This window comes from Castor canadensis, chromosome 5 (assembly GCF_047511655.1).
Source record: "Castor canadensis chromosome 5, mCasCan1.hap1v2, whole genome shotgun sequence".
Lineage (NCBI taxonomy): Eukaryota > Metazoa > Chordata > Mammalia > Rodentia > Castoridae > Castor > Castor canadensis.
Window position 1 is genome coordinate 164928371 of NC_133390.1, and position 20846 is coordinate 164949216.

Consider the following 20846-nt stretch of genomic DNA (forward strand, 5'->3'; position numbering starts at 1 on the left):
TGTCTAATGGACCCTTTCTGAATTCCTGAACTATGAAATAATGAGCAAAATAAAAATACAAATGGTTGCTTTTGGCTAATTTGTTACACGGCATTGCTAACTATAACATTAATCACTTCTTTTTTCTTGAATTGTACAGTTGCATGAACATCAGCCAAAAATACTGATGTAGCAATAATGTAGATATTCATGATTTTCATTATATACTCTTAAATTTTATTCTATTATTTTATGGATTTGCTATTTACATTAGGCATTCTATAATAATAACTCCATGTGCTCAGTGACTAAGGATCACAAAAGTTTATTAATCATACAAAGTTCTGGAAATCCAGGTAGCTTCCAAGAGCAAATGTCTTCCATGTGATGCTTCAGTGATCTAGACTGATGGAGGCTCTCCCATCTGATAGCTGGACCATCTACAATTCAGTACCTTCTTGATTGAGGAGAAAAAGAGCAAAAATGCTGAAAGGTCTGTATTCAGCCATTAAATACTTTAGCATAAAGTTGATACACATCATTTCTGTTCAAGCTTATTGGCCAGGACTTGTCACCTGGCCCCAAATAATATCAAGAAGAGAGTGGAGAAGTGGATGCAGGTAAATTCTTTTCTCAGATGGAGTGGATAACTGGATAAAGGGAAATTCTAGTAATGTCTGCCACTCTTTATTTTAACTCTTATGCTAACAAAGTGTCCTACAGTTATTACCTTACCAAGTGTATTTAATGTAATAAATATTAAATTTTGTTAATTCTTTAACATTTATTAAGATGATTATATATCCTTTTCCTTTTCCTATTGACTCCTCATATTGAACTATTTTTTAATTCCTAGCATACAGGCTACTTGGACATGGTATATTATTTTTAGATGTCGGCTAAATGTATGAATTAAAATTTAGTAAAAATCTTTACATTTTTAAAATGTCTGTTCTGGAGGCTCTAGAGGTGTGTGTGTGTGTGTGTGTGTGTGTGTGTGTATGGGAGAGAGATTTGGTATTCATGCTGTGTTAACTTCATAATATTCATAATTGGTCAGCTTTTCCTTATTTGTATTGTTTTGGAATAATACATATTACAGGAGAATTCTGTTTGAAAGCTTGTTCAAGCAGCTCACTTATAAAATATCTGTTCTTGTATCTTTTAGGATAGAATTAACAACGTAAATTTTTTCTCTGATAATTGTTTTACTTGGGTTTTCTATTTTTTAAGTGAATTTTGATAATATTCATATATTTCAGAAATTATCTAATAAGTTAAGATGTTAAAATTTACTAGTTAAAATTGTTCATAATGCACTTTTATAATGCTGAATAATTTCCTCATTCACTATCACATCCCTTTTCTGAATTTTGAATATTTGTGTTTTTATCTTGATTAGACTGTCAGTAATATATTTTGTTGGATACAACAATAAGAACAAAAAAGTTCTTGGATTAGGTATGAACTCTAGTGCATTTGTATTGATTATAAAATATATCCCTTTCCTGGTAGGGACTTGATTTCATAGACAGGTACTTTCTCTGATTCCTTAAAGTGAACCTTTGCTTTTGAACTCCTGCATCTTTTCATGTGTCTGGTGATGTTTTCCTGTTTGTTCATCCTTACAAGGGAAGTTCTGAGCTTGCTCCAAGTTGCAGCTGCCAGAGAGCATTGTGCAGGAACCAAAAAAAAAAGGGAAGGGGAAGTTGAGATTTGTTGCTGTTTTTCTTTGTCAGTTCATAAATCTAACCCTTGTGAGGTCAGGGGGCTCCCCAGATCTGGAACAGTGAACTAGTGCCAGGCACTTCACCACCACTGAAGAGATCCATATCTGCATTTCGTACTGGCTGGAAACCCCACCTTACTACCCACATCTTTTCTTGGCACAAAGTCCTCTATTAGGAGCTAATACATTTCCTGCCAATGGTAGGTTGGGAGTAAGTATTGATGCAGGAGCCTGACTGTGTACATGGATTCTGGATCCAGATATTTTCCCCCCACACCCTCTTACTGACCAACTACCCTGTCATGCTAGGGCTCACAATTGGGTCCAATAAAGGATCTTTGACTTCTCTTTTCATTGTCTACTGGGCAGGCTTGCTAACTATTTTCAGCAAAAATTGTGAGATGGCATGACTCCTATTCTCAAATCTGAATAGCATGACACACAAGATAAGCCTGGGACTGTGTAAAACCTCTTTCCTTCCAGTCACTTTACACCAAGTCCATTTTATCTCTGGATTAAAAGCTTAACTGGTCACCTGGCAGCCCTCCATGGGTACTGGCAGATTAGCAGCCAGAAAATGGGACGTTGTGCATTATTTAAGCCTAGTTTCATGCTAGCATTTCCCTAAAAGCAAAGCCTGAGATAATGTGTACTTGGAATTATGATTCCAGGAAGCATTGGGGGTAGGGATTCTTAATGAGGGAGGAAAAGAGAGTCAGTATGAGGTATGCTCCAGAGTTGCCTACTCGTACAAGAGTCTGCTTCTTCTGGGACCGTTTGAAAAGTTATCTGGAATATAGTCCTGAACTGCTTTCAGAAAAAGAAAGGAGACAACATTGGTATACAAGCTTCAGTTTCCTGTTGGTTAGAAGTTGCACCATGGGGCATTAACTCCCCTGTAATCACTCATGTGAGTGCTAACTGGGTTCCTGTGGGATAAGATCAGAAACCACAGGGCAGGAAGCAATAAATACAGGCCTGTCTGAAATCTGAAAAAACTTGTTTGGAAATCCACATCCATGAGTGAGTTAAGAGGTGAAACCAAGAATATCCAAAGGGTACATTGTAGATGTTTGCTTTACCTAGTTTTACACATTCAACTAACTATGGGCTCCGGCCTCTCTTTGCCTCTCTCTTGGGTTCTCCAAACAGTAGGGAAGCATAACAGCTAAACTCTTCAGTATGCATCTCCACAAGTTTCTCCTTGCCATTATGGTGCTTTTTCTTAATCTTACCTCATCTCTCAGGAAATAGAAGTGGACAATTGACCAATTTTCTGAGTGAATATGGACCATCTGGAACAGGAACCTGGGAGGGATGAACCACTTCATCTTCTTTGAGGCTCCTTTACATCATTAGGTAGCAAAACAGGATTCAACATCAACCACTGATTATAATGCTCACTTGAGAGTCTTGTGTCTTGTAATCAGAGGAAATTTCTCCCAGACTTACACGATGGTTTGGCTGCCAGGTGTGGTCATAGTTTTGTAGTCTTGACTACGTATTTGTAGGCCTTTGTTTTAAATTTCCTTTATTCATTTGTGCATACAATGATTGGGGCATTACTCCCCCCTTCCCTCACCCCCTCCCTTTTCCTCTACCCCCTCCCTTTGCCCCCATCCCCTCCCTCTCGCCTCTCTTTGTAGGTCTTTTAGAGGAAAGTGGGACAGGATGGAATCAGTCCTCTTTATAATGTGGAATAAGTCTTTGTAGTCCTTCCTGCCCACCTCCATAGAGAGATGCATTTACCTTCTATCTAAGCACATATGGCTGTTAGGCTACTTGTCATTCAAAAGGAGGTGGTAATCCCTGTCTTTGCTCATCTGGCTCTTTATACCAGGCTCCAAATTTTACTAACAACATAGAATAGCTGCTTTGCTGGTAATTGTCTGGGATAAAAGCTTCCATCTAGCTCAAGAACACTTAGAGAGGACAGCAATATGATGCTTGGGGAGTGTAATACTCAAGATTCTGTAAATTGACATCTGGTTTAGGTCCGGCTTGCAAAGAAATGTGTAGCTGGGCCCCTTTATTTTGGCCCTTCACTTAAGAGCTTCCACCAAGTATTTCAATGGTATGAGGCCATCAGTTTTCAGAGAGGGAAATGCATTGTGTTCTGTTAAGGATTTTGCTGGAGCTATTATTTGTTAAGGGAACTCATGGGAGAAAAACCATCTAGGCCTTGTAGTAGTAGTGCTTTTATTTATGCTGAGAAATTGGTTTATTTTCCCTTTTGGATATTGAGTTGACTAGTTGGCCATAGTCTTCTTCTTTTGGATGGAAATACTAAGATTTTTGAATCTCTTAATCTAGGTATATGGCAGGTCTTATGGTGAACCCCAAACTTGGCATCATTTTATGTGTCCTACTCTCATTTTATTATATTCTGCTCTTCCCACCTTTTTATATAATTGGTTTTCTAGGCATAAAGGAATATAAAATTTAGGAAATATGGAAATTTTTAAAGAACAAAAATTACTCATGTGCCCTATGATGAAAGGTAATTTCTGATAATATTCTGATCCAGTTTTTAATGCATTTATATGTTCAATTTATTTTTTTTGTTTATGGATCTATAGTTCTCTCTGTTTTCTCTGTCCATCCACCCACCCATCCATCCACCCACTCAAGATGCCTTTGAATAACTAGTTAAACTTTATTTTAATGCCTGTTCTACTGACTATAAAAGCTGAATAACCTTTCAAGTTTCTACTGAGTTAGAGGGGATTAGAATTCCAGGATTCTCTGCTTACAGTTGTTCTGTTTGCAGGTACCATCACTCTGGAAGTGCCGTGTCTCTTCTGAATGCCAATGGAGATTTCAAGTTAAGTCCCTTTGCTAAATTTCAAGCCTGGGAGGAGTCTAATTGCCTTCCTAAAGAGTAAGTGATTAAAATTTTTCTAAAAATTACCAATGGTGGTTGCTTTCCCCTGTCTCACTGACTTCTGCTATCTCTGATATCTCTCCTTATCACCCCTAAACTCTGTTAGAGGGAATGAAATCTTCCTTCTTTCCTCCTGCATGATAGCTGGGTAACCTCATGCTATATATCCATGTGACTGAAGGCTTCTAGGTCCCCTGAGATTCTGATGAAAGTCTTGATCCCCTGGAATTAAAGGAAGCTCTGAAGCCAAACTAGAGCTACCAAAGTCCAATTCAGGTGCCCCTAGGACTGATGGGACCCACATTTCAGATCCAGTAAGACTAGGACCTACATGGGTAACCAAGAAACATAAGCAGAAGCATGCCAAAAATTCTGTCTCTTTCCAGGGTGATAGCACACCAAATGGGTTATTTTTCACTGTTAATTTTGGACCCAAAGCTGGGGTGGTTTCCTTAGCATCACTATGGGAGCCTTTGAGTTTTGATGTAGCCAAAATAGCTTAACCTCAGGTTCAGGAGTACTGTGAATGTGTCAGGGAAGATAAGGAATACTGATTTAAGCATATTTGCATGGAAATATGACCACAAAATGTTGTTAAGTGGGAAGAAACAGGTGTCTGAATATCTAGTTTGATGCCATTATGTAGAAAATACATGTATGTTTATATATGCATGTAACGGTCTAGACATAAAATATTAACAAGTACCTTTAACTAGGAACTTCTACCCTATGCCTCAAACAATTATGTATTAAGTCCTGGCAAACATGCAATATACTACTTTTATAGTAATATTTTAAAAGATATTTCCAGTTTGAGGGAAAATGACATGTCTCTATTATTAAGCATTATATGAATTTTTTTCTTTCTTTCTATTTTTCTTTTCCCAGAGTCATCTATTACCTTTGTGACTAAAGAATAATTATAGCAGGCAGAATAAATGAGATTGATATGACCAAGTACAAAGCCACAGGAGAACTAGCTGGGTGGACACTAGGCTCCACACTTTGGACCCAAGCTAGGCAGTACATGTTCTGATGACAGTATATGTACTTAGCTCTGTGGCTAAGGAGATCTGATGGGCACTCTGTCTAGTTCCCTCAGGCTGAAGAGCCCTGCCAGTTTCCCAAGGCTGAAAGAGAACAAAGAGAATGCTGGGCTGTGGACCTAGTGACTCAAGTTCTGTTTACTCTTATATCTGGATACAAAGAAATTGGGAATCAGTAAGCTCCAAGGATTTGGTACTGTTTCTTCTGCTTGTTTAGAAAATACAGAGCATCTGCATCCAACTCAGAGACTGGCAGCCTCACACTCTAGTTTGAGAATTGGCTTGTCCCCTTTCTCTTGGGTTCCTCTCTAACAGAAATAGGACTTTAAACAGTGCTTGCCTGAGTTTACCATGCATGGCCATCATCTGGGGGCACTTGTTAAGTGTGCAGATTCCTGGCTCTTATCCTGGACCAACTGAATTGGAGTTGGTACGTTCAGCTGTTTCTCAGGCGAAATGATGTAGGTGATCCATGGACCACACTCTTAGATTAGAAAGTTAAAAGCTGCATCAGGCACAATTGTTTTGTGTCTAATCTCAGCGTTTATTAGAAAATTGAGAAGAGGAGTCTATATCAAGAAGCAGATTCCCTGCTCCCTGATTCTCAGTATTCTATGCCACTAGTTTTTTTCCAGTGGGATGTTGCAGATATGATTTAGGTGAAGGCTTGATAAAACACACAATTGGGCTTTCTCTTGCTTCTACCATCACCATGAGAAGCGTATAACTAGGTTAGCTTGTTGGTCTCAGGAGGAGGATAAGAGATGCATCTAGGATGGCCACACCACCCAATGTGGCTGGCCTAGAACAGATCCCTTAGCCAACATATAAATGAGTCCTGCTGAGGTTAGCTGAGCTCAGTTTCTTTCAGATGAGTCCCAGTTGACTTCTATAAAAGACTGTTGTTTGGGGGTGGTTTATTATGCAGCTATAGTTAGCTGATACACACGGGCAGCTTATTAGTATTCAGACCCTGAAATTATGATGTTGTAGGAGTGTAAAAATATGTGTGCTTAACAAATTTCTCATTGATTCTAATGCCAGGGCTCTGGACCGTACTTGAGAAACCCTGGTTTAGATCTAACCATTTTGCCAGCTCAGTGCATACTCATGGAAACTCCCTTGATATTTTTGAGCCTCAACTTTGTCATCTGCAAAGAAGGAATAATATGTATGTCTTGTGTAGCAGTTGTGAAGATTAAATAAACATAAATACAAAGAAACACAGTTGATAATAGGATTTTTATCCTTCTTCCGCTTCAGTTTGTTTCCATCTCATCCCCATCCAACCTCAGGAAGACACCAGTACGAATATCTTAGGAAAACATGAATCTCAGGTTCACAGCTTTATTGTATAGATTTTTAACACAGCCATATTACAAACATTGTCAGGGAACATTTACAAGAATAAATAAGATGAACTTGCAGGTGTAAAAAGATTACACTTCACTGTAATGTACAGTCAAAAAATATATCTGATATTCATTGACCTGACATTATTTACCTTCTGCTTTTTTAAGCTAGAATTGGAAAGGAAAAAGGAAAAACAGAACATTGACAGCACAGTGCTGGCTTTTTTTTGAAGTTGATTTATTTTGTTTTCTCTTCTCGTACGTGCTTTATCTATCAAACACCCAAACTGTACAAATGCAGGCCATTGGGATTTGTGGAGGAGGCTGCAAGTAGTATGGAGACTTTGGTCTCATGCAGTAGCCTATGCCCCATGAATATGAAAATCTCAGCCCTTCCTGGAGTTGAGTGGTGACCTCAGGATAACCTTCAGAGAGCTAGGCAGGTGTCCAGGCCAAGGCAATGGTGGAGGTCTCAACTCTGCCTTTGATTGACTACTAGGGTGTAGAGTAAAAAGAGAAGGTAGAAAAATGATTTTGAGTCTGATTACCAATATGGGCTATCTGGTTAGCCCAAGATCCACCTGGAATTTAAATGTATGCACTGGGAATGATTATAAGTTGGGTGCCAACTGAAGCACTGTGCTTTTGAAATCTGCTCCAACAGGCCTTGAGTTGGAGATAATATGTATATATGTATGTGAGTCCTTCTTGAAACTTTACTGGTTTTTGCTGTTACTGCTGACCTTGCTGGCCACTGGGTTCTGGTTGTGGCCATTCTCCTCAGAGATCCAAGTAGACATCAGGTTTAAGGAAGAGCAGCTGCTCCTCTGTTTTGGTGTTTGGTGATAACCAGCCTGGGTGAGACAAGGATATGTGGCCACAGTATCTTGGCTGCTATGGAGGGGACTACTGTGGGAGAGCAGAGGATGCCCATCTGCACAAACTAAGCCTGACCTGCTTAGCTTTGTGTTCTGCAGGTATGATTAAGTTTAGACATGACCCTAGCTCTGTAAGATCTCACCCGCCTAGGGTGGAAGTGACATAATGGCCATCTCAGCAATACTCCTTCTTCCCTTTAAAAGACATCTGGTCTCTTGGGCAGCTTCTGACATGGGAGGCTTATCCTCTCTGGTGATCAGTAAGTTCTTCCTTATAGCTACTAAATCCCATCACTGGTTCTGGTTCCACTCACAGGAGTGATCTGATACTAGCAAACTGTGCTTGATTTTTTCCAATAATCTGCAGGATTTTTAACCATGGAGGATAAGGACATTAGTATTTTGCCTGACCTTTCAGGAGCTTGACTTTTACCTAGGATAAAACCACTTTGTCCCCTAAGCCTCCAGAAAGCCCTAGGGATTTGACCCAAAGAATACCTTACACTATTAATCTTCCACATGAAGTTTCTGGGATAGGGTGGGCATTGAGACTTTGTCAGACCCAGAAAGCCCACAAATTTGTATTAATAAGCCCAAAGGCACTGAAATACTTCTACAGGGATTCAATTTTGTAATTTTAGCAAGTTACTTCCCATTATTCTTCCAAGAGTCCCATGCACCAAGGAAACATGAACTACCCTGAGTTCCAGGCTTTCATACCAAGACTTTTCTGTCCAATACTCTAAGGCCCCTAGACCTTCATTCCCTGAACATTCCAACTGAAGACCAGTGTCCACATTCCACATCCAGAGTAACTCTTAGATAGAGAAGAAAGTCCCATGGTTATTCAGCTGCAAAGCTCTTTCCAAAAGATCCTATTCCATCTTGACTTTCCACCCATCCCTTGTATCAATGAACCACTACCAAACCCTTAGATGGGTGGGATACCAGGCTTAGGGCTACCATTGTGGTTGATGCTCCCTCCTCTTGGAGACTTAAGATTCATGGATATATTTCAGGGGGTGAATGTTATCTTTTTGATACTTTTCCCCATTTCTTCTAGCTGTTGAGAGAAGAGAAGCAAGGGATTGTCTTGATTGGATAGTTGTACAGCCAGTGCCATGCAAAATCTGTCTGGGATTTCCAAGAAACTGAGAGTCTGTTTATGTGCACAGATATGGCATAGCCATCTCTGTTGTGTTTCTGAGGATCATATCCATGATCTTGAGATATGTGTCAGAGGAAAATGGAGCTAGATCCTTCCACCCACTGCTGTCCACCACTGACCTCTCTCCCTATGGTTCAGATAGTACATGACTCAAAGGTAGATCCGTGCTAGGTGAAGCCAAGGCTGTTCAGTTTATAGTTTCTAGATATGGAAACATGGAAAATCTACAATGGCACACCATTGTGTATGAACAAAGCTGAATATTGGTCTCCTCTAGTTGAATTTACATTTCCTATTTCTCTGCTACACTGTGCTGTAGTGCAGAGCTGGTCAGAGACTGAGCAGGGATCATATTGACTGGGTGATGGGGAAGGCAAATTAGGGCTTTGAGATGACACAGTCACCAATGCTTTATCTTCTGAATGTCATTCAACTTGGGTGGACAATTTATCACTGGGGATTTTGGCCAGTACCATATGTTGTCCTTATGGCTTAGGATCAACATCCTGCTCATGTTTATGCTTGGGTCCACCCATGTCGTTCATAGTATCATTTCTGATTCAGCCTGGTCCTCATGGGCTTGTTAGGCCAGCCCAGGAGTGGCCAGCTGTAGGCTAACGAAAGGTAGCTTTTTTCATTCTGTCTGCAGGCAGTGAGGTCCAGGGCAATGACAGTTTCCTCCAGCATCTCTGGATCTGGCTGGGCCATCCCTGCTCTAGAGATGACTCATAAGTGCTTGGATGCTCCTCCCTGGACAATTTCTGTTGTCTGCAGCAACCTTGCTATACTGACACCTGTTTGCACTTTATAGGGTTCACACCAGAGTGGAGAAAATATGGGTCCCAATGAGGATTTTGGTGAGCAAGCATAGCAACCAGAAATGGAGAATGCATAAACATGACTGGTTAGAAGAACAGTTATTATTTCTCCCCCCCCCGACAAGAAATTTGTTTCAAAGGAGCACTTTTGTTCCAAGTCTGACTAGTCCTACCCAACCCCTGTCCTTCTATGTCACAGAAGTGACCACTCTGCTCAACAGCTTATAAGCATTATTGGTTCTAAGTCTTTATTGGGTTCTAATTTCCCACCTTGTCTTCCTGTTTTCCTGTGTGAAGGCTAGATTTATCCCTTTTAACATGGTCAAGGATTTTTTTTGTATGTTCCATTTTCTGTATATTGTTTGCCCCATCATCCTATAGCTAAGAATTGGCAAAGTTGGGGCTCAAAGCAAAGAATGAACTTCCCTCACACAACTCCATCTCTTACCATAGTATACTGTGCCATAGTAATCTGTACTTCTTGGCAGTGTCCCCTCCAAGGTGCAGCATGCTGTTGGAACCCAGTAAGAGTGTGCGACTAAGATAAAGTGAGGGCTTTCTAGAGCCCAGCCCCCCATGTGAAGTGTGTTCTCTGCTTTGTCAACATTAGCAGCCATGGGACTCCACCTACACACACCTCTTTCGAGAAGCCTAGCAGCCGGGATCTTTTGAATAAAGCTGCACCCAACTTCCCCTTTCCCTCCAGAGTTTTATGGGCTCAGCCTTCACCATGCCAGATGGGCAGGTCCTCATCATTCTAGTCTGTCCTTGAGTTCCCTCCAGGACATAACTGGAAGAGATTTTAGTTGAGGTTAACCAAGGAACAGTGAAATCAGAGTAGTCCAACAGCAAAGGGTCTGTCTAGGGGAGGGTGAACTAGTCTTGAGCTTGAGTTTGGAATTGGCCTCAGGAAGAAGCAGCACAGCCAGGAATTGTGCTTCAGTCTGGGATATCTTTTCCCAGGATCCATCAGAGTGAGCTAAGCAGATCAAAACCATATGAGGTACAGGCACATTTTTAAAAATTATAAAATCATGTTAAAACTAACCATGATAAACTGGAAGTGGATTGTAAACATTGTATGAATTGTTAAAGTAAACCACGAGATGGTGAAGGAATTCTAAGCCTATGGTTGTCTGCTTGGGGCTTTACCAAGATCCACTGAGTGATCTGTTTCACACTAGTCTCTGCTGTTATGGGTTAACCCCATGAGAAATTCTGAGACATTATGTGGGTTAATATTGTCTCTGTAGTCAGAAAAAACAGGTGAAGTCTTGACTTGCTCATTCACTAGCTGTGAAACTGTGGACAAGAAATGACCCTTTGGAGGCTCTGTTTCTTCATCAGTAAAATGGTGGGGGTGATAATCACAGACACTTCTTAAGAATGTTGGAAGAAGTGAGCTCACATGTTTAGAGGTACCAGCACAGGGTCTTGCTGCTACCCTGGAATGGGTGACATCTGGTGAGTCATTGCTTAGAACACACCCACAGAAAAGGCCAACATTTAAAGTAAACTGGTCCTTTCTGGTCTCAAAAAGGGAAGCCTTCTGTGGTTGTGTCTGTGCCAAGAGGTCCCTGGATGACCCACAGTCTTCATGTTAGAAAGAGTGAAAGAACATAATGTGGGGATACAGCTGAAACACATTCTGAAGATCTCTAGACCATAAACATGCAGATAGGGACAGTTCCTGGCTTGTCATTAACTCCTTACATCTTCTCCAGATGGAGTCCATGTCCAGGACTGGGAACCATAGTGAGACCTTTGCTAACCAAGGGCATTCTGTTGCACCTTGGAGATGAGTCTAACTTTTGCCGTGGACACTGAGCACATTAATATTATTTTCCTCTGCTCATGAAAGGGTATGCCTACTTTGTAACTATGGTGGGGTGGGGAGATACTCTGGGTATGGGGTTTTTGCTTGGGAGATTTTCTGAGCAAGAGAGAAAATCTAAATCCCTAGGCACCATCACTCTATCGGATATAAGCTCTTCTGAATAGGAGCTTAGAGAAGTCATCTCCACTCATGGGCCTCCATTTCTTTTTGTGTACACTGGCCTAACACCAGTTGACTACCCTGTCTTCTTTGGAGGGTGGTTTGATTGTGAGAAAATGAGGGGATGAGCTGGCCTCTTGTTGGGTTACCCCATCATGGCCTGAGTTTTTTCACTAGTCATCTTCTCCCTGAAGTCATGCTTGAAATTTCCACCATTTGAAATGATAGAAGTCACTGTCATTTTTTTATTCCAGCTATTTCACCCTTTCCTGAACAGAATAAATTCTAGGATTTGTGTGATATAACCTTCCCTCCACACTCACCCTGTTAGGATGAACCAAAATCTGAGAAAACAACAGGCAACAGGCTGATTTGCGATGCTATAGGCTCCTTATGGCTGGGGAAGTCCACTTGGGGTAGTGGGCTGAGGGCAGGAAAAGCCAGAATGACCAGTGAGGGAATTTCTTAGGACTTGCTCACATACACCTGGGAAGAAGCCCATCAAAGGAGAAGAGCAAGCTAGTCATGGGGTTCCTTTGCCTACCTTTGCTTTGAGATGTTTCCTTTTGAACCTCCCCAGTGACAGCCTTCCTTGATCAAGTCTGGTGTCCCTCGACTTCTAGACAGCTCCAGAGGCCATGCCAATGGAAGTGGATTCCTGCAGCTCCTTTCATGTCCTATCCTAGTGGGACTAGCAGCTTGGGTTGCTGACCCTGCTCTGTGGTACAGCAGACACCCTGGTTTTCATACAAGAGCTGAGTCTCATGATCCACTGCATATTTTGTTCCAGCAACAAAATAATGAGCAGACAGACAAATAGATATATTAAAAAAATACATGCTTAAGGGAATGGTTTCACAGTGTCTGATGAAAGGAAAAGAAGCAGTCCCACTGGTCCAGAGGGAGCTTCTCCAACAGTAAGCTGAATGCATCACTGCAGAAGTCTGTCGGCTTCTTTCTTGTTGCCTGCAGGGTAACATCTGCTCTCTCTGTGGGCATCTTTTCCCTGGCCCTGCCTTACCTTCTGTCACTGGCCCTGTCTTGCTACATTCTAGCTGGGCTGGCCTCTCACCTTCTGACCCTTCCTGATGTCCTTTCACACCTCTTTGCCACTGCTTACTTACTGATCCCTTGGCTTGAATTTCCTTTTCTACCAGTGGAGACGCAGCTGGAATGGATATTGCCTAGGAAGCTCTAGGCAGACAGGATGAGGTTCTCTTGTGCCTGGGCTCATGAAACAATGGTGCGTGCCACACAACTGCACTGTAGTTCAGTTTCCCCAGTATACAGGGAGTGCTTATGAGTCAAACCTGTGCCTTATTGAATTTTGTGTCCCTCATATCTTTTGAAGGATAACACCACCATGCAAGATGGAGCTTCCTGGATCCCATGCTACCCAAGGCTATCAGATATTGTGCCTAAGCACTGGCTAGAGACCATGATAGAATGTTCCTGGTTGGCTCCCTCATAGCCTGAGGGAATCACAGAATTGTTTTCACCAAGGCAGAAATTAGATAAGACTAGCTTTCCCGGGGAGCCAGGAATGAGTAACTAAAATATATCTGAAATTCTGGACTTCCCAGAACTTGGCATCAGAAAGAAAGAATTAAATTTCCATTCATGGAGTTTTTGCTCAGAAGTTTCTAGCCTTATATTTCCTCCATAAAATAATTGTTTGGCTGAGAAAGTATGAAGAAAATGGTACAGAGAACGTTTATTGCCATTACCTTTTTGGAACTCAGGATTTCAACACTGAGGAAGGAGCCTTGGCTTCCTCCTTGCAAAATGAAGATGATAACAGCTCCATGCTGGGGGTGCTAGGGACTATGTGAGATGTCATATGGAAGATGCCAAGCACGACACCTGGCATACAGTAGATGCTTAGCAAATGTTGGCTCCTTTCCTTAATTTACCCATACTTTGGACAAGACCCAGAGCTCTGGGCCTAATTCCCTTTGCCTATTTAAATCAAAGCATGACTGGGTCCTCAATGACCGTTTTCAAGATGGCAGCTTGATTTCTTTAGGAAGGAGTTAAATTTGGAGATAGAAATTATGCATGAAGCTGGTGAGCTATCTTCCCTAGTAACCAGGGACCATCTTCACACTAGCCCATCTCTCTTGCTCAATGGCTGTGCTATCCCCATGGTGGGACCTTTTAAAGACATGGCCAGGAAATATAACAAGTACAAGATATTTGTCTTGTAGCTACACTTTCAAACTCCCGTTCTACTTTTTTTTTTTTTTGACACAAGAGACTAAGATTTTACACCCTCAAAAGAAAGTTTCTTTTCACGTACACTTGGGAAAATACTCAAATCTTATCTTGCTCATCTCTTCCAAAGTAAGCACCACCCAGGAGACACAAGCATTACATTGTACAGGCCAGTAGGAGCCCTGCCCAGGGAGGGTAGCCCCTTTCATAAAGATTGAGAAGAGCCATAGTATTTCTTGCAGTTCCACCCCTTCCCACAGACCACAAAATAGCAAAGAAAACTTTTATCAAAGTGTGCTATGGACACAGCTGGTTGGTCAGCGGATGGCAGAAGGTCAAGACCTGGGCTGGAGAAGGACTATAGAATGGTGGTGGGCCAAGCTCCATGCAGGTTAGGTGTGAGAATGGAGAGGGAATCTGTGGTGTTCTATGGGGCATCCTGAGGTCACACCAATCCAGGCTGTCAGGTCTCTAGGGCCAGAGACCCCTCAAGGTGGCTGGAGGGGGCAAAAGAACAGTGACCTCCCAAACCCTAACCTTCTCCATTACAGCATGGAGGAATAGAACCCGTATCTCCCACACTCCTAAGAGAGGAATGATAAGGGAGGTACTGGACAGCCTCCCACTCCCCAGCACCTGCACAATCAGTTTGCCATGAGATTCACAAACTTGGAAGGAAAAAAGCAAGAGGTCTGGGAACCAGAAGTCCAGGGCCTTGCTTGTGGGTGCAGTTCTGCTTGGGTCGGAAGATGTGGCTGGTCAGGTATGGAAGGGAAGCCTAGGCCAATCAGAGCAGCATCTCACACAGCTATAGGAGATCCCTAAAAGGTGTGGAACTCACTGCAGAACATGGGGCCACCAGTCTTCTCTTGGAGCTGGGCAGGGGCGTCACCTCTGAGCCCTGAGCCCAGTCACCGCCATTCACAAAAGAGGGGGTTTGGCTGCAGCAGTCTCTGAACTCCAGCAGGTTCCCCCATCCCATAGGGCTAAAAGGAGCTTAAATATTCCAGTGCCACCTCGTATACAAATTTATACTGTTCCTGAGGGAAGAGGAGGGGAGACAGAGAACAGATAAGAGAGAGAGATGAAAATGGGGATAAAAAACGTGCATTAGATCAGAGATACAGATTTTGAAGACAATCTTATCTATATCCATACTAAAAGTCAATTCAAAATTATCAATGTCTGGACATTTTCAACCTCTACCCAGGCTCTCCTGAATGCCCAGTTGGGATCGTTCCTTTTTCATTTTACCATTTTGCACACCAGTGCTTCTCAAATTGTAACCTACATATAGAACACTCAGGAATATCTGTTAATAATGGAGATTCTGATTCTGTAAATTTGGAGTGGAGCTCAAGATTCTATAATTTCTTTCAAACTCCCAGGTTATGCTGGTGTTGCTGGTCTGTGGACCACACTGAGTAGGATCTCATTTTGAGTGAGATCACACTATGAGTAGGCATAGAGTCTTATATTAGAGTTCCTTATATGGTCTGTCTCCACTATTGTACCAGGTCTTACCATATGGGGCTCTGCCTTCCTACTCTTTTTACTATCTTTTGAATTAGTGTACTAGTTCAATGCTTTATACTGTAAAATTAGCATAAATGAGTTAGAATAGGTTTAGACTGAGTTGAAAACTTAATTCACACTCTACTAATCCAGAATCCTTTCTTTAATCCTGAATTAGTGACATTTTCTTAAGAAGCAGGCAGAAAGTAAGACAAAATAGGTGTATTGGGATTAATATTTGGATTGCCCTGAAGAAAAGAGAAGTTGGTGGGGTTGGAAGGGGGAGAAAGTGGACAGACAGTAGTGTTTTCAAAGGGCATAGACTGTAGGTATTTAATAAGCACCTAGCTCTTGAAGATTTTTACTCTTTCATGTCATTTTCTTCAAGTCCAGAAAACTTTTAAGTCTCTGGACATTGAAGAACAGTTTTTGGGGAACTCACCAGGGTCTCCACCATGTTGGATTTGTTGTTCCGCAATGTTTTCACGATGTGAAACACATCAATAATGTTTTGCTGCTGGATCATCTCACACACACTGCAGATGGCACAGAAGGTTCCACTGCGGCCTCCCCCATTTCTAAACACAGAGTGAAGAGATGAGTCACATTTCTGGGTGCCATCCCCTAGGCATCTACTTATCTTAAAACCATATTGTAGTAGTGAGGAGTGGTTGCTCTGCCAAATGCAAGGAAGTGTAACAGTGAAAGCTTTAACCTGAGTCATGAGTTTGGTTTGAGTCCCATTTGTGCCATGAAACTTCTTTGACCTTGGGAAATTCACTTTCTCTTGTCTGGGGCCCAAGATTTCCATGCAAATAATGAAGAGGTTGGACTATATGAGCTTTGAGGGCTTAATTAGCTTGATGCTTTCCTTGGTTCTATGAGCATGTTACACTCTTCCAGAATATACTGATCCAAACCCCTATGGCAGTATGCACTTGTGACTTTGTGTGGTGTCTGAATCCTTCTCTAAAAGGATGCTTTGAGTCTACCACCATATCCAGTGAAGACAATGGAATGCTGCAGGTGATTTTTTCCTATTCTTTCTCCTCATCCTCCAACAAATACAGCAATATTCTATAAACCTAGGGACAGTCAGCCTAGAACCAGTGTTGTAGGCCTGGGAGGCTGTTTCCTGATATAATAGGTCTCCCCTTGTCCATCTAGTTTAAGCAGGATCTTACTGATTTTGAGAGTAGGGATAGAGTGCTCTTGGCAGGACTATCTCTATGGCTCCTTCTTTCTGAAGTTTACATAAATCATCTTCATGGAAACATCCCTCAAACTTTTTATAGAAAGTCTCTTTAGGAATTTACCTGATTCTGAAACCCCTGGGCATGTTGCCAAGAGTAGCTAATGATTTCATCTAATGGTCTGTGTCTAAGGAACATTTGGACAGAAACTAAGGCACTCAATCTCCCAGATGTTTTATCTATAGCATACCCAATGACCAGATGTTTCAAGTTCAGACAGTTGTCCTCCCTTTGCTGGTGAGTGCCTGCATTTCAGTGATTGTTATTAAGGTGCCTATGGCCCCAGGGTGTCTCTGTTGGTCAAATGACATTCCTGTGCTGGTCATCTTGGCTAGGGGAGACATGGATAAGCACCTACTCCTAAAAACAATAGGCTAAGAAACACATATGTGAGATAATAGGGAGGATTCCCAGGAAGGAGGGTTCAGAATTTTCTGAAGCAAAAAACAGCACAGCCCAAGAGAAGAAGATTAGAGGATGCAGCATCTCAGGGCCTGGTGGAATGAGAACCTGCAGGGATGGGATCAGCCCTGTGATAATGGTAGGGTCATCTGAATGTGTGGAAGGGAACTGAAGGGAGCAAGACTTAGTTAGCAAGGAACCAGATGCCAGTTTTGGGGATGTTGGCAGAGCCAGCTTGGTGTGGCTGATGTCACCCATCAACATGACATAGCATACCACACGGTATTTTTTTGGACATCATTCTGAAATCTGTATCCTTAGGGCAGGTTTTTACTAGTCATGCAGTTCTTAAGCTCTGAGTGTACACATGTGTGTTTAACTTCCTTTAAGCTCTGACTTTTCTGGTACTTTCGGGGTGTACTACCTATTTGAAAGAAAGTGAACAATTAGCTGGTTTTGAAAAGGTTGAACTTAATTCTGAGGTCAATGCAATATTATCAATGCCTATATTCACTCCAGAAGTAATTATTCTGAAAAAGAGAAGAATGGTTCAAATTTCCTGTAATTCAACATTTTGACAGGGCGAGATCCTCTCAGTCACTTCACAAATTACTTATGTTCTAAGAAGCAAATGTATGATTGTGAGTCAAACATTCCACACAGAACTGATGTGGCTGCAGATTTGCTGTGGGTCTAAGGTCTTTGTAGAATCCTTCTTTGTGGTCTCTTTGTAGTAAGGTAGACTCCATGACACTTGTTCTTTTAAGAAATTACATTTACATTTGTGTATTTGCCACCAAGACATTGTTGATAGGTACATTACTTTTATTTTCCAACTATTTCATGTCAAAGAATTACTTGTCTAAAGATGATCTAATTCAACACACCCAATAGACAGATGAGGAAGAGTTTCACAAAATTAAGTGATTTTCTTGATGTGGTATAGCTTGTCAAACACAGCCCTCTAAGGGCCTGGACCTCTTCCTAGCATAATGACTTTGGGATTCATTTGGTTGTACCCATTCTATGACAGGAGGTAAAGGCTCCAGTTCACCCAGTAACTGATGTTGAGGCCGCTGAGACCCTGGGAAACAGAGTTCTTAGGGTACTGCAAATCATCTATTAGCACCCCTCCAAGGTAGTGTCTTCTCCTCATGCTCTCTGTGTTTCCACTAAGCTCATGGTAAGAGGTGTCCCAGGAGGCAGTGGATAATGAGGCAAGAATGCATGTTTGCTTAGGGCCCAGTGAATGTAAATCATAGCTCCTCTCTCAACTCTCTGATCCCTTACCCCATCTGTTCTTCGGTTTTCTCATTACAAAATGATAATATCTACTTCACAGATGGAATGAGGTGATTCATTTAAAATGTCGGGCTTAAATTAAGCCCTTTCTTCTTCTCCAGGAAATAATAAAGGAGTCTCTGGTCAGTGGGACCTACTCTGTTCTGAGCTTTCTTATGACTAGAAGAATACATCATGGCTCTCCTTTTGGAGGTCAGGACTCATCATGTATTGGGAGCACTGAGATGTAGTCCGCCCCCTCCGTATTTTGCATCAATATCATGTTATATAACAATTGTTCAGGGCAGCTGGCAAAACCTATCTATAAAAGGATCCTGAGTTCTTTGAATATATTTTACTAACTTCTAAGGGATGATGAGATGTAGTATGGCTGGACATGACTATGATGGTGTATGTGGCTAGCAGCATCCTCAAGCATTGCTCTGGAGACACCTCTGCAGTACTCACAGGCAGTGGACCACAGTGCGTCCCTCCCTCCCATCATACTGCTCCTGCCACTTCTCCAGTCGTCGGACTACTTTGAGTAGAGAGCGCTTGGAAGGAGGTGTGTCCCGGTAGGCAGGCCAGCCAATGTACTGGAGGTGCTGGACTATACGATACCCATCCTGTGGCTGAGAACAGAGAGCAAGTTTAGGGATGTTTTGCTAGGGATGCTTGGGATGTGAGCCTTCTAAAACTTACCCCAGGGCCTGGAGGAGACTGGAAAACAGACTAAGGTGTGTGTGTGGGTCTAATCTATGTCATGATGGGGAGAATCACAGACTACCCAATACCGACTTCTCTACCTTTGTGCACACTGATTCTCCTCCCCTCTCCACCTGGAAGACTCCAACTCAGTCTTCAAAAGCAATTCAAATGTCCCTTTCTATAGGAATACCTTACATGGTTCTACCAGGTAGAGCTCTCTCTCCCTGAGGTTCATATGTCAGAACATATCTTACTTTTCCACTTGATACTGAATTCTGAGGGCAGAGTTCCATTCACCCTGGGTTCCTAGTAAAGACCAACAGTTAGTCACCATTTCAGAGACAGTCTTCTTCCCTCTCCTACTCAGTACTCAGCCAGTGACTACCCTCTTGAAAACAACTAATTATTTTCCATCTCAATGTTTGCAGGACCTGGCCCAAAGCTTATAGGAGCCAACAGAAGACTGCATTGATTGGTGCCAAAGCAACACACACCATGGTAGGGAAGAGCACATGTCTGATAAGTTTGGGCTACATGGCAGCAAGTGTGTCAGGAAACAGGCAGATGGCAGGCTGGATGTCACTCTTTGCATCTGTCTGTGTTGGAGCCATTGCTGGGTCTGGAACCGGAATCAGCAAAGACATCACTTCCCTAAGGAAGAGATTATCAGGAGAGCATAACACAGACTCTTGGCTAGCTCAGCGGCGATTCTCTCCTGCAGCTTCCATCTGTTTTGCAAAGGAGGGGCAGGGCAAGCAACGGTGGCCACACTCACCCGAGCCTTGTTACAGATGCGGAATATTCTGTGGATGATGTCTTCATCGATGTCTGCAGAGACAAACTCCACCTGGATGGGTCCATAGCACCCAGAGGTCTTCTCGGGCCAGTATTGCATACAGAGCTGAGACAAGAGAGGAGGTCACAGAAGGAAGCCAAGGACAAAAGGAAGGGCTTGGGAACATCAGTGTCATTTATCACTGAGTCTTTCTTATTGCTGGCAGGAAACATGGATTAGAAAGGTAGAGTATTGTGTAGCAAATTGGACTCACTATCCCTGTTGGGGTGCAGGTGCCCACTTTTTGGTGCTGAAATGTCAAGACTCTTAACACGGAAATGCTGGGTTTAAAAAATCTTTGCTATGCTGATTTTAGACCATTTGTTAGGCTTGCCAGGCCTCAGTTTTCTTATCTGTAAAATGGTAAGAATAGTATCTACTTTGAAATGCTGTTTTCAGGATTAGATGGAATGCCCAGGGAAGGGCAAAGACTTCTCCCCATTCTAGGGAAACCTATACAGTGTATGTTCATTATTAAATCATGAATAATATAAAAAATATATAGGCTTTGGCTTTTGATAGTCTTGGGTCCACATCCAGGCTCTGCTCCTTTCTAGTTGTGTGATCGGGACCTCCACTTCTCATACATAAATTGGGGATAATTAACACTTTCCCTGCACCTGGTAAGTCACCTGGTAAGAAAAGTCACTTGATATTAAAGATTTTGCTGATAATCTTTCTTTTTCTGGAATTGGGAATTAGAACCTACACCTGAGAGCAATAGGTCATGGTACCCCTCAGTCTAAGTCACTGGATTTTAGCCAGAGGCTGTTTTGTTCTCCCAGGGG

The 20846-nt window shown here is 42.1% G+C and overlaps 1 protein-coding gene across 11 annotated transcripts in view; it reads right to left on the reverse strand.

Moving 5' to 3' along the window:
* Positions 1-6954: 6954 nt before the first annotated feature.
* Ptprt (protein tyrosine phosphatase receptor type T) overlaps positions 6955-20846 on the reverse strand; it is a 1025960-nt gene continuing 1012068 nt past the window's right edge. For all 11 annotated transcript variants that reach the window (XM_074074791.1, XM_074074788.1, XM_074074793.1 and 8 more), the window contains 4 exons: positions 19999-20124; positions 18984-19147; positions 16022-16157; positions 6955-15104 (listed from right to left, as the gene is read on the reverse strand). In XM_074074791.1, coding sequence (XP_073930892.1) covers positions 15051-15104; positions 16022-16157; positions 18984-19147; positions 19999-20124 — 480 coding nt within the window. In that variant the 3' untranslated portion in view covers positions 6955-15050. The remainder of the gene's footprint in view (positions 15105-16021; positions 16158-18983; positions 19148-19998; positions 20125-20846) is intronic.